This window comes from Embiotoca jacksoni, unplaced genomic scaffold (assembly GCF_022577435.1).
Source record: "Embiotoca jacksoni isolate LCO1_2020_lvr unplaced genomic scaffold, fEmbJac1.0.p SCAF_15, whole genome shotgun sequence".
Lineage (NCBI taxonomy): Eukaryota > Metazoa > Chordata > Actinopteri > Embiotocidae > Embiotoca > Embiotoca jacksoni.
Genome location: NW_027185285.1, coordinates 2,994,046 through 3,007,445, shown reverse-complemented (window position 1 = coordinate 3,007,445; position 13,400 = coordinate 2,994,046). Strand labels below are relative to the sequence as shown.

Sequence of the window (13,400 nt, the reverse complement as noted above, 5' to 3'; positions counted from 1 at the left end):
TCTAAAAAAGTGTATTTCAAAACTGTCTTAAAGGAGATGATTTTACATAATTTTATTGAAACGTACAAAGTGGAAAACAGACAATTTTGGCAGGGAATTGCAACACAGAGCAGATTTGTCAATTTGTTACATGTTAGTCATCACCCAGCGATTCACAGCTTATACACATGTCACTGACTGGATTCATGTCAAAACAATTCATTTATCGAACACAGTGAAAAGCTAACATTGTTTAACTCTCTCTACATATATCGGAGAATCTTCTGCATTATTTTCCTTCTCATGTCCATTATGCAACTATGTTATGTGGGTTTGATCATCATGGAAACTAGTTTGAGGGAGTAGGACCCTCCGTGGAACTCCGCCCAGTAGACCCCATCCTGGTAGCGGCTTCGGTAGTGTCCACCTCGATACCACACCCCGTTCAGGTTGGAGTGGGCACACATGTGATACCACCAGCCTCCTTTCTGGTAATGAGCACAATTACCTGATGACACAACAGAAGAAAAGAGAAAAAAGTTATAACCAGAAAAAAATCATCATACAGCAGAAGAGCTATCAAACAGGACCAGAGGAAGAGCAGACCCATGTAGCTGTCCTTGTCTCGATCCAAAGTGGTGAAGGCCTTGTTGTTGTGCCATGACAGGGAGTCCCCTGCGTTGCCGTGGTATTGTCCTAACCGCAGACGGTACCCGTCAGTTTCTGGCTCCAGGTTGAAGCTATCATACTCAGCAAACACCTGCCGGCCCTGCCAGTCCTCCAGGGCCACCCGTAACTTATACTGGCCCTGTTTGGTCAGCCAGTAGAGGTGTTCCAGGCCGAGCCAGTACTCTCCATCGAGGTTCCCAAAGCCTTGCTGTAACACACCAATAGTCTGGTTTAATTATAATTTACACTCTGATTTTAAATTATGACTGTGGCGTTAGCAATGTCTGGCAATTACTGGACGGGTTGCCAAGCTGGTGAATGCATTAATGCCCCCCTCAGAATGAACTGTAATCATACTTTTCCTCTTGTGATGCTCGCAGCCAATGTGCGCGTCTTTCACCTGTAAAATATTAGCTATGATATTAATAACTAATGATAATAACTTTTAATAACTATTGAATGGAAAATGATCATTTTGTACAAACATTCATGGAGGATAACTCCTACTGTCTTCAGTGATTCTCTCATTCCTCATCTCCACAAACATGTGAACAGTTTTGGCTTTCAGACCATCAACAGGTTGAATACAGACTCATAGATCCACTCATAGATAGTGTTGTTTCTGCCATAAAAAGAATAATCAACTCCTGTTTTCAGTCTTTAAAGGCACATGAAATGACCTTATACTGCTCCCAGGTCCTGAAGAAGTTGACTGACCCATCCTGTCTCCTCTGGATGACCGTCCACCCTCCCTGAGCCCGACTCTGCTCACACCAGGCCTGCAGGAGTCGGTTGGCACTCTGCGGGCGGAGCAGGTAGATCCCGCTGGTGGTCTCACCTGATTCCAGCACATGCTGGCAGTCCCGCCATGGCCCTGAGACGAGGGTAATATGCAACCAAGTGAGAGTGGGAAAAAAACATTAAACAGATGTATAATGTAATATTACAAGTGCAAAACATTTTGAAAATCAACACTATTAAGGTAATAATATGGAAAATATAATACTGAAAAGCCTTTTTTTTCATTGACAAACTTTGAAATAGAGTTCATCACTTCAGAGGATTTGTTTTCATTGCTTTTACACTGACATTAAATCAGCAGTATTACAGAGGCTTGATCTTATAATTCTGACAGCAAAGGTCTTCAGTTTATCTATTTGGAACTAAAGAATTTTTCCCCCTGAACATGTTTAGTGTCTCATGTCACAGTGATAAGATGAACACAGACAAAATGTATACATAGAGGAAAATCTCCCACATCGAGCGATAATGCCTAATGGTCTGTCATGACAAGCAGAATCAAACGGACAAGATGTGGCAATGTGCGTTCTTTCATCACTCTGTTTAGGAAGTGTTGATTCACTATGGTTCTGCTAACTTGTCAGAAGGACAGCTCAAATGCTCTGGTTTGTAATTTCAAGCATTCCAGTTGTGCTACTTCACACGAGAAGTGTCATTTAAAGCTCAAGCAAATGCTGTGGTTACATGTACGTCTTCATTATAAAGTGGTCTGTGCTCTGATAAGAGCTGCTGGCTGCTTTAAACATTGTTTAGGCCTTCCCACAGAGATAGGACTCCCACCAACCAGCTGGTCACTGACTCCATCAGCTTCTGTTGCTTATCTATGCAGTCAAATAACTCTGACAGAAAATTGACACACTTGCACACACAGGTTTGAGTCTAATCCGATGCTGCTGTGTGATGCTTTACACTACCTGGAGTTTTTGTGACAGGGAAGCTAATGTAGGGAGGGTCTGTAGGAGTGCTGGTGATAGTGGCGGGAATGGATTGAACTCCCCCTGTTTTGTCCTGCTGTGGTTGAGGAGCACTTTGGTCCCTTTGAACATCGTTGGTCATTTCGCTGGCATCAGAGCTGTAATTAGGATGCACGTTAGACTGGGTTTTTGGTGGTTCAGTCATCACCTGTTCAGACCAACACAAAAATAGCACACCATGTTGAGTTCCTGTGTACAAACCCGGCCGGTATGAAACTGTATCTGGTAAACCACGGTTTGTTCCCTACCATAGAGGGCTGGGTGGAGTCCCTGCACTGGCACTGCTTCTCCAACTGGGCAATAAACTGGTTCTGGGAGCTCATCATGGACGTGAGGGCTCCATATTTCTTCTCCAGCTCCCTGTAATTACTGGAAACCTGCAATGCCTGAGATGTCCCACCACCCACAGATGGCATAAGGAAGAGTTTGATTATAATTCAAATAAGATGTAGCAGGATTCACACATCAACACTGCAGTTCTTGGCTCACCTGTGTTGTTGCATTCAACAGGAGGTTCTCCACCCTTTGCTGCTCCAAAGCCAGGTCTTTCTTGTGTATAACTTCTTGTAGCAGCTGGGCGTAGAGCTGAGCAATGCGGGAATTCATGCTGCTACTCTCTTTGCGCAGGGCTCTTACCTCAATGGCAAGGGCCCCTTCCTGTTCCAGTTGGCCCCGGAGCTTCTCTAGCTGTTCCTGTTGCCATTTGAGCTCCGCCCGCAGCGCTGCCACCTCTGAGTGATTGGTAGTAGCAGCCTGCGTGTTCAAACACAGTGCCCCTGTCAGTTTTTGCTGTGGGACAATGAAGGTGTAGGAGCAACGCCCTGCTTTTGTCTCTGAAGAACGTGATGAACGTTTGTTTTCGCCATTGGCCCCCTCCTTCTGTCCTCCAGCTTCTGGTATGTCCACACAAAGAATAAGGTAAAGAGTCAGACCTATCGTCAGTGTTTTCTCCATGAATCTGTTAGACCTCTTAGGACACCCTGGTAGAGAAGAAGACATAATTATAATCACCACAGCAATAACATTCCCAACACTTCACAGAGACATACATTTTGTATTCAAGTAAAAAAAAAAGTGTCATTTGGGTCTTGACTGTTCACCAGATGTTTCATAGCAAAGTTAAAGTACACACATTTCCCTCCCTGGCTGGAACTTAGCAGGTCAACACTGAGGGGACAACAGTCAACACAACCCAGCCAGAATAAACAGTGCTCCATCTCACAGTCAACAGAGCAGTTAGTTCCACATGCAGCCACAACAACCACGGTCAACACCATAAACAATGCAAATACACCGACATCTGACTGAAAAATGTACAATTCACGGATATACTTTAATGGTACCATTAATGGTTGTATTCGTCCACAAGTCACACAATATTTTTTTTACTATATCCTAATATACTATTGATTCTCTGCTATTTGAGAATTAATTCTCTTATTCTTAAAAGATTATTTTCTGGCAAAGACTATTAGCAGTATGTATTGTAATGATTTAACTGGCTATTGATATGGCTGTAAAAGGTGCAAGCACATTTCTGTGTACCTAAAAAAAAAGCATTGTACTGAAAAGAGTGAGACCATTCATAACTTACTGTGGTAAATGTGTTTTGGATGTCTTTCTCCTTCTCCAGTGTGTTGAGGCAGCTCCCAGAACACAAAGATGTGAAATTTACTTTTCAAAAATCACATGTTCAGAAATGATGAGGAGTTGCATAAACAAGCTGCTTCTTCCAGATTAAACGTTGTCCTCTGTAAATGTTGAATTTAAAACTCAGAGTATAGAGATTTGGGGTGAAAATGTATCTCAAGAAAAAAACAAAGCAGGATGGCAACGAGGTTTTGTCAGGAAGTGCACGACTTCTTCATCTCCGGAGTTTCTGTCTGAGGATCTCTGGAGAAGGCGACAACTAATTACAAACTCTCCTAATGACACCGCCTCCCTGGACTTGTTTAGCTGGGTGCTCGGTGCAGGAATCTGGGATGTCTCCTCCCTCTGCCATCCGCCTGCTATCTTGCCATAGACTCTATCCCACAAAGACCTGAATTAATGTGGGGTGGTATAATGCTGGTTTGAACTTTCACCCCATTTCTGAAACATCTGTAGTTCGATTCCTGGCCTTTATGCCCTCTGGTTGTTCAGCTGGAATATTTCTCATGTTCACATTTATTACATTATGTCAGAAAAAGTGTCCTTGTTTCATTTGTGAATTACCCCGTAGAGAAGGCTGCTGCAGCACTGCTATGATAATCATCTGACCAAACAGCTTTGTTATCGTGTGTCTATTTTGTTGCACTGATGGTCACACCCAGTCTCTGATATGAAAGGTCATCAGTTTTGAGGTTGGAACAGATTGTGCCATCACATAAAAGAAAGAAAAAAAAAAGAAGCTAATTATTTAACTGATGGTGTCTAGCTGCTTGTGCTGCTGCTGATGTTCATGTTTAAATTTGGTTTTATAACATGTTCGGTGGCCAGTAATCTCATCACTGAATCAGACGATTTAATAATTTCAGTGTAACAGGTTTTGCACCACGTTCATTATTGTAGGGTCAGATTAGAATTTTGAAAGGCACAGTTCACATAACAACATGAGCCAGAATATTTGGTATTATGTCAGTTTCCTTTCAGGAATATCTGCTGTTAACAGACAGCGATGAGGTTGAAGCCAGTTATAAAAAGCCACACCCTAATTGTTTTTTCTTTTGCTGTGGTTTCACAGACACAGACACAGGCAGTGCAACACTGCAACACTGCCTGTGCCTCCTGTCATATTCTGGTAATGATAACATTTTGCGATTTTAGTTCCCTCTGCTCTCCAAAATAAAACAAATACATGTTTTCTTCTTTTTTTTTTTCTTGCCCCACTCTTTATTGACACTCTTGAATAAATTTTCTACATCTGTAATTAACTGGAGGTAGGAATTACACTTATTCATGGCTTATTGAAATGTAATAATTGGAACTGCAACTCATACTTGCCTTTCAAAATAATCCCAAATGTATGGATGCATAAATGAATTAATAAAATAAATTAGGCTTTTGTTGTTTGTTTCTCTACTTATTCAGTTTTGTAGTCATATCTGTCGAATGATTAAAATCTAATAAACATACATTTTATAGTGTATTATAGGCCTATGGTTTATTTTAAAAAACGATGTTATTGTCACGTTTGTTTTCTGCCCACTGGAGGCTGCAATGAAAATGTCACCACCGGATCTATGCCTGTCAGGAAACAACAGCCACGTGGGAAACACGGACATATTAGTGTGTGACACGCAGCGATCGAGCCATGTGGAAGGTGTTGCGTTGACTTCGAAGTTGAGGGTTTAGAACTGTTGTTGACAGCATTTTACTACAATAATGAATCCTACTTAGGAGCTCAAAAATTGCTTAACAATAATTATTGCGAGTTAGTTGAATAGATTCAACCGCTCCACGTCGTGCCGAAAAATGGGGAAATCTAAGGTAAGTACCGGCCTTCGCTTAGCAGGGTGCTAATATTAAAGAGGGCATTTCATTGTTGTTCATTTGTTTAAAAACAATATATTTAATAATATAGTTTCTGGGCTGTAGTGAACAGTGAAGCTAACTTTGAGCGGTCGGTCAAGGATCACGTGTTTTCGCGACGCTTAAATACGTGAACGTTGTGCTCCTCAAGACGAAGAACCAGAAGAAAGCCCGAGCAGTAGCCAACCACGTGGCCGAGGAGACGTACGCAGCTGTGCCCCACTCCTTCGTCTTTAACCGGGGTCAGGTTGGCAAAAACGTGGGGCAGCTCATCCTGGACATGCGGAGAGTCATGGAGCCCTACACCGCAGAGTCTCTGAAGGTCCGTCTGTAAAAGCTTCTGCTGCATGTCAGTAACAAAAGGGGGTAGGGACGTGGTGCTTTAGACAGCTTCACAAGCCTAGATGAAACATTTGGATATATATTATATTATATTTATTTATTATTTTGCCTGAGATATTTCATCAAACACACTTTTTTTTTTTTTTTCTTTTTTTTTTTTTGGGGGGGGGGGGTAATAAAAAAAAAAAACAGATTAGGAAAAAGAATGTGCTGAAGGACTTTGTGGCCATCGCAGGACAACTGGGAGTGACGCACTTCATGATCTTCAGCAAAACACCCAGCAGTATCAACATGGTGAGATGACAGGAGTGCATTAACTTCTTTGTCATTTGGTGATGTTAAGCCGGCGCTTCTATCAATCCGGTAACTCGTTTATCTTGTCCCTCCTTTAGAGGCTTGCTCGACTTCCCAAAGGTCCCATGCTTCATTTCAGAGTCCTCAAGGTAAATATCTATAACTCCCGTGTAAAAAAATTTGTTCGACACTACGATGGGTTCAGATGATGACGATTACAATTTTGATTGTGAAGTGATGTTTTTCAAAGTAAACGATCTGATGTACCCAAATTGTCAAAGCCCGATTTACTTCTGAACGTCTCCCCGCTCTAATAAGGACCTTTTTTTTTTAACTTCTTTTTCAGTACGGTCTCATCAAAGATGTGGTTTCATCCCTGAAGAAGCACAGGATGCACGAACAGCAGTTCACGCATCATCCGCTACTCATCCTCAATAACTTTGGGTCGGATGGCATGCAGGTCAAACTCATGGCCACCATGTTCCAAAACATGTTTCCCTCCATTAATGTGCACAAGGTATGTTTTTTCCAGTGAAACTGTAGCTTTATTGTCACTTTGGTGGACTCGAGGTTCAAGGCCTTGTTGTCATGATGAAAGTATAGTCTTCTGAGTTCCTGTGAAGATTTGTCAAAAAGTAAACGCTTTCTGATTCTTGTACCAGTGAGTCATTCGCTGCCGTGAAAGCCGAACTCTTTGAGTTCTGCTGATAAATGATTATGTTTTCAGGTCAGCCTCAACAACATCAAGAGGTGTGTGCTGCTAGATTACAACCCGGTGACCCAGGAAATCGAATTTCGACATTAGTGAGTACAAAATATTTAACATTTAAATTAGTAAATGATCGCAAGAGTCTTCTAAACAAGAAGACGACAACTTTGCAGCTGCATACCTGAACTCAAATCACATTTTTGCATTAATAAAAAAAAAAAAAATTGTAAAAATAAATAAATAAAAAAATCTTTTGAAATGATAGTTGGCCTCAGATGATGACAGACTTTGACTTGACTGTTCTGTGATGTTTGTCCAAAGTAAACGCACTGATGGGCCACCGCACTTTAAAAACACGCTTCTGCTATTTATTGTCGAGATGTCAAACTGACCGACGTGTTCATGTTCCCAACCCGCAGCAGCCTGAAGGTCGTCCCGGTGGGAATGAGCCGCGGCGTCAAGAAGCTCATGCAGGAGAAGTTCCCGAACATGAGCAAGTTCGAGGATATCAGTGAGCTGATGATGAAGTGAGGGTCTTGTGAAAGTAGCTGTTGCGGAATCAGTAGTGTGGTGTGTTGTCTGATGAAAAAAAAAAAATGTTCTGGACTCTCAGGGGAGCAAACCTTTCAGAAAGCGAAGCCGAACAAGATGGGGAGCACAACATAACCGAGCTGCCGCAGGTCTACTCTGGAAGAGGCAACATGGCGTCCCAACAGAGTGCTGTCCGTTTGACCGAAGTGAGTACACAGAGGGAGCGAGATTTTGGGAACTACTTCGGTGACGCTTGGGTGGCAGCTTAATGTTACATTTGTTGTCCTTAGATCGGTCCCCGCATGACTCTGCAGCTGATGAAGATTCAAGAAGGGATGGGCGAGGGGAACGTGTGTTATCATTCGATGAGTGAGTACATTCCTTCCTCTTGAATTTATTCTTCTTGTGTTCAGGTGTACATGATGACAGAAGCAATATGATTTCTATGATTTCTCCCCAAAAGTAAACGCTTACTGATGCATCCGGAGCTCACTTTGTTTCCGTGAACCCGGAACAAACTGTTCGTTAATTTTTGTCCCGTGCCATGCTCGCAGTCGCCAAGACGGAGGAGGAGCTGCAGGAGATCCTGAACAGGAAGGAGGCCCAGATTAAAGAGAAGGAGGATCGCAGGAAAAACCAGGAGCAGAATGTTGCTCAGAAGAAAGAGAAACAAAAAGAGAACAAGTAATTTGACCCGAAATAATTTGACCCCTCCGTTATGTCCATTTGTCACCTGGTTGAAGTGTAAAACGGTTTGTTCATCTCCTCCCAGGAAAAAGAGTCTGGAAGGCATCAAGAGGAAACGTGCTGAAGCTGAGGAGGACAGTGAGGTGGAGGATCCGGGGATGCAGGACAATCAACCAGCTGCTGTTGAATCTGATGATGAGGTGGAGTACTACAGGCAGGCTGTAGGAGAGGAGCCAGATGAAGGTGAATAGAACTTCTTTAAAACATTTGGTCTGTGGTGTTTTTTTTCAATTCCTTTATTGACCACAATGGTTTCTGTGCAGACATGTTCCCGGCTGCCAAGAGGAGGTGGGGCTCAGACAAGTCTCATGGACCTGCTAAGAAGAGGAAGCTGTCCCCTGGTAAACCTTTTGGAAAAGACAGAGATTCCAAATCACCAAAGAGAAAAGGTCCAGGAGGACAGCACAGAGACAAAACGGGAAAAGACCAGCAGAGAAAAGGATGGAGCAAACCCAGGGACGGGGAGAAATCTTTTGGAAAGAAAATGAGGCCTGGAGGAAAGCCGTTCAGAGGAAAGAAACCTGGGGATAGGGACAATAAATTTAGTGGGAGAAAGAAATTTGATGGGACGAATAATAAGGACAGACCCTTCAAATCCAAAGGCAAGATGGGCTTCAAGAAGAAAGGTGCGGGAACAAAGCAAGGCTTCAAGCAGAGGAAAGGAAAAGGCTGAACTCTGTCTTCTCTCTGAACCTGGACTTTGGCTGCAGTACCACACTGAAGCAGCAGATGGCAGCAAACGTGCGTTTGCTCAGCTGGCGATGGATGTTGCTTGAGAGACTGTTGAGCAACAAAGACAAAACATGTCTGATATTTTTTTATAAATCAGCTTTACAACTGGAGTTCATTGCAGAAACTAAATGTTTGGTTGGTTTGTCATTTTTATGAAAACATGTTCTTGTCAAAACTCACATCTTTGAATATAAAGGTGCCACTCAATATATGAATAAATAGGATGCCAACATGCCTCCTTTTAATCAGTTTTTGTCCTTTGTTTTGGAAGCTGGCGAAAAGATGATGAATTCAGACATTTTAATTTTAAGAAAGCATCGAGCAGGTACGGTTATCACTTTCTTAGTTACTGTTGCCGGTCAGGTAATTAAACTGAAAACCTGTCTTTCCCCCAAAAAATTATTTTAATCTATTTACAGAGAAATACGATTTTCACAGTCACCACCATAAGAACAGTTGCCCACTTCGTTACAAGGAAAGTAGAAGAAAAAAAAAAGCTGCCTGTCGCATTATGTAGCACGCCGCTTCTCTTCGTGCTGATGAGCAGGAAGAAACAATGTTAACCCTTCTGTTGTGTTTCTGTCAGACTATATCTGACATCCAAAATTCATTTGGATAATTTTCATTAAATTGGGGATAATTATGAAGCTGGGGATAAGTTACACACACACCAAGCAATAAGATAATAATAGAATAATAGAAAGCAATAAAATAGCAGTATTGTGCGTTATAATGGGTTATTGTGCACTGTCCAAACATTTGGCCCATATTGTTCTTAGGCCAAAATTGCTTTTAAATCACACAAATAAAGCCCATTTGAAATAAATTGATTTGAATTGAATTAAAATTGATATAGAAAAATAAAATAAAAAAGATATACAACTGGGTGATAATATACTGGAGGTATTATTATGGATTTATAATCAGGTGTAATGGGTCATTCTGGACTGGGAACACAACAGGAGGGTCAGCTGCAACCGGACCTCATTTAATTAAAGAAACTGAGCCTTTCGATAATCAGCAGACACAGAAAGGCTTTTTTTAGGGGGGAAATGTTCCATGTCCGGAAGACTTCATGTCTGAAGAGTAAAGATAATGCACATGTTATTTTATAACTGTGATAGACTACAGTATTTGTCTTAATTTGCAGTCCTGGTAGGAGGAACGTCTTTAATACAAGATGGGACCATACATCTCTAGAGGATATACATTCTCACAAGTAGGTGCAAAAGTATCCTAAAAAAATAATGGTGTATTTTTCAGAGTTATTTCTGACACAAGTCAGATAAACAGGCTTGTGCTGCTTTCCTGTCTGCTCTGATGTGTCAAAAAAAGTGTAATTAGTTCCCGAAACTTGATGCAGCAGCAACTCTGTCCTGACATCACATTTGAAATGAGAAATCTCTTGATCAATAAGTTGTTCTATGACTACCACTAAAAGCTGACTATTTATGGCCCATGTTTTTGCAAAAGCATGCCATTTTTGTCGTCATGGTTTTGCTTCTTCAAATTGAGAAATGTTTGCAGAGGGTAGGAGGAAGTGACTTTAAGGTTTGTCTGAGCTCTCCCCGTCTCTATCTCTCTTATCGTTGGCTGTGGGTTGGCTGGTATCTCGTGCTTCTTCTACTGATATCTGTATATAAGAAATTAGCTCTCAGCACAAGTCTTCATATTACAGCGCACTGCACATCTGCCTCTCAGTAAGTGAAAACGATCGTTTTCATTTCTGCTTTTCTTCTTATTAAATCAAATCTGTGTCACAACTTTGTGGCATTTTCAAAAATGTAACGTTTCACTCTGTTGCCTATTGTTTTTGGGGTTTTTTTGTTGTTTTTTTTAAATAGTTTTTTGAATAGCTTTCCTATCTTCCCTTACTTAACCACAAAAATCATATATGAATTTTACTTCATTGTGTACAAATTTAATGTGACTTCAACATACTTTGTTTACAGATATTGGACATTAAGACAAGGTAAAAGCAGCTGAATAACAAAATTACCTTGAAGATGGTGCTAAACTTCTCAGAATGCGAGAAGTTTCAGACACGAGTGCTGCCTGCTATGTATGGGGTCGAGTTCCTTGTGGCCCTGGCGGGAAACCTGTTCGCCCTCTGGCTCCTAGTGGTCAGAGAGAGAAGGAACTGGCACACCGGCGTTGTCCTGTCCTTTAACCTGGCCATCAGTGACCTGCTGTATGTCCTGACCCTGCCTCTGCTCATTGTCTACTACTCACTGGGGAAACACTGGCTGTTCGGAGACGCTGTGTGTAAAATGGAGAGGTTTCTTTTCACCTGCAACTTGTACGTCAGCATCTTCTTCATCATGGCGATAAGTGTGAACCGATGTGTGGCCCTCGTTTTTCCCTTCTTCACCCGCTCGCACGTGAGGCCGGCCCACGCCAAGGCCCTCAGTGGCATCGTCTGGATTGTCGTAGGAGTCATTTCCTGCCCTGTCTTCATGTTTGCCTCTCAATGCCCCAATGAGCACAATAACAACATGTTGTGTGTGTCCATCTGTAACAAGAATTCTGAAAAGGAAATGTCTCACTTCATCTACAAACTGTTTCTTGCCGTGTTTGGGTGTCTCCTTCCCTTTCTGGTCACGCTCACTTCTTACTGCGGGGTGATTTGGGTAGTGTGGAAAAATGTCAGCATAACCACTCTTGAGAAACGCAAGGTTGCCTTGTTAGTGTCATCAGTGCTTGTGCTGTATATCATTTCCTTTCTGCCTTATCACATCACCCAGATCTATCACTTTTATCGGAGAATCCGGGATCCCGACAACCTTCACTGTTACGTCTATCACATGTATCAGGTGTCGAAGGGACTGGCAACTCTGAACATGTGTATCCATCCGATACTTTACATGGCTGTGTTCGACAGTATAAGAGTAGCGTGTTGTGGGAAGAGCCCAGAGGACAGAATCAGGGGGACGGTGAGGAAGTAGCACTGCTTGCTTGGTGGCTTTTGTGTGAACCATGTTTACTTCATGCTGAAAAACGGTAGCAAATTGTACAAAGAAATTCTTCACAAGGCAGATTACACTTCTTTTGGGATTATATTTCTTTTTGCTAAATGTTACTGTGCTGTATTTTTTAACTTTGAAACATAAGCTTTTTTACTGTAATGTACTGTAATCTGTGATCTTCAACTTTCTTTCTGGCCACATATCAAGAATAAAAGTTAGACTGAAGAACTATTAATATCCACTGACTCAGTTTTGATTTTAATTCATTATGTATGCTAATGTAGTTTGTGTCTATCTATTTTTCTTCATTGCATTGAAGTCCTCACGTTTTCTATTGTCTATAACAAAAACACAATCACATTTAATTAGATATAATTGAATACAATTGTGTCTTGTTAAATGTGATTAAATGAGAGGCGTCACTCCCTTAGGGTAAAAAAAACAAGCTTAATAAAATTATTCAATTCATTTCTTTCTGAGGTTCTTTCTGAGGAAGTGGTTTACAAATGAAGCAATCAAAGTTGACTTGAAACCTATTACTCACATTAGTGGACACAAGCAGTTCTCAAATTTGTTTTTCGATAGTTTTTCAAAGATTTTAAGAAATGTAAAATTATGAAAGTATTCATGCAATCCTGACCAGAAAAACATAAATAAGGGAAATATAACAAAAAATATTTTGTGGGGAAAAAAAAAAAAGTACAGCAGTTTAATTGACAGCTCACTGAGCCAATAGGACCTTTTAATTCCTGTCTCCAGACTCACAAGCTGGCAATGATTGACGCTTTGTATAGCCAATGAGATTCTGACCCCAGGGTTAGCGGGTGTCCGGGGGCAGTTCAGGCAAGAATAAAAAAATTAAAAAAAACCTGTGTGTGTGTGTTCAAACTTGTATAACTCAGTGCCAGTAACATTTATAGTGACTCTGACTGTTGGGGATATAACTTTAGAGTGTTTCCTTTCAATAGAGACCAACCTCATGCTTGTACACAAATGGTTCAAGGACAGCTTTCAGTTTACTCTGGGTATGCCTTCACAAGTTGACAAGACATTTTATGCAAATTTGACTCAAAGCATTAAAAGGGTGAAGCGAAAGTAATATTAATGTGTAGGTAGGTAGTTACTTTCTTTATTAATCCCCGAGGG

General features: G+C 41.4%; 2 protein-coding genes across 2 annotated transcripts; one reads left to right on the top strand and one right to left on the bottom strand.

Moving 5' to 3' along the window:
• Window positions 1-68: 68 nt before the first annotated feature.
• Window positions 69-4,297, bottom strand: angptl6 (angiopoietin-like 6). The gene is made up of 7 exons (XM_069148847.1): window positions 4,018-4,297; window positions 2,913-3,403; window positions 2,672-2,809; window positions 2,364-2,571; window positions 1,329-1,522; window positions 586-856; window positions 69-487 (listed from the first exon to the last, which is right to left on the bottom strand). The coding sequence occupies exons 2-7, from the start codon at window positions 3,375-3,377 to the stop codon at window positions 303-305; spliced, it is 1,461 nt and encodes a 486-aa protein (XP_069004948.1). The 5' UTR covers window positions 3,378-3,403; window positions 4,018-4,297; the 3' UTR covers window positions 69-302.
• A 1,405-nt stretch (window positions 4,298-5,702) lies between these two features.
• On the top strand, window positions 5,703-12,489 carry LOC138197707 (suppressor of SWI4 1 homolog). The gene is made up of 13 exons (XM_069148566.1): window positions 5,703-5,891; window positions 6,085-6,255; window positions 6,468-6,569; window positions 6,668-6,718; window positions 6,916-7,086; window positions 7,297-7,373; window positions 7,698-7,805; window positions 7,892-8,015; window positions 8,100-8,178; window positions 8,364-8,493; window positions 8,582-8,739; window positions 8,820-9,226; window positions 11,265-12,489. Exons 1-13 carry the CDS (start codon window positions 5,877-5,879, stop codon window positions 12,231-12,233), a joined length of 2,562 nt encoding a protein of 853 aa, XP_069004667.1. The 5' UTR covers window positions 5,703-5,876; the 3' UTR covers window positions 12,234-12,489.
• The last annotated feature ends 911 nt before the right edge of the window (window positions 12,490-13,400 follow it).

Coding starts and splice junctions, on each gene's coding strand:
- angptl6 (XM_069148847.1), bottom strand. CDS start 3,377: ATGGAGAAAACACTGACGATAGGTCTGACTCTTTACCTTATTCTTTGT. Junction 2,810..2,912: donor TGTTGAATGCAACAACACAG/GTGAGCCAAGAA, acceptor GGGACATCTCAG/GCATTGCAGGTTTCCAGTAA. Junction 488..585: donor AGACAAGGACAGCTACATGG/GTCTGCTCTTCC, acceptor TTGTGTCATCAG/GTAATTGTGCTCATTACCAG.
- LOC138197707 (XM_069148566.1), top strand. Junction 6,256..6,467: donor ACACCGCAGAGTCTCTGAAG/GTCCGTCTGTAA, acceptor AAAAAAAAACAG/ATTAGGAAAAAGAATGTGCT. Junction 8,179..8,363: donor CGTGTGTTATCATTCGATGA/GTGAGTACATTC, acceptor CCATGCTCGCAG/TCGCCAAGACGGAGGAGGAG.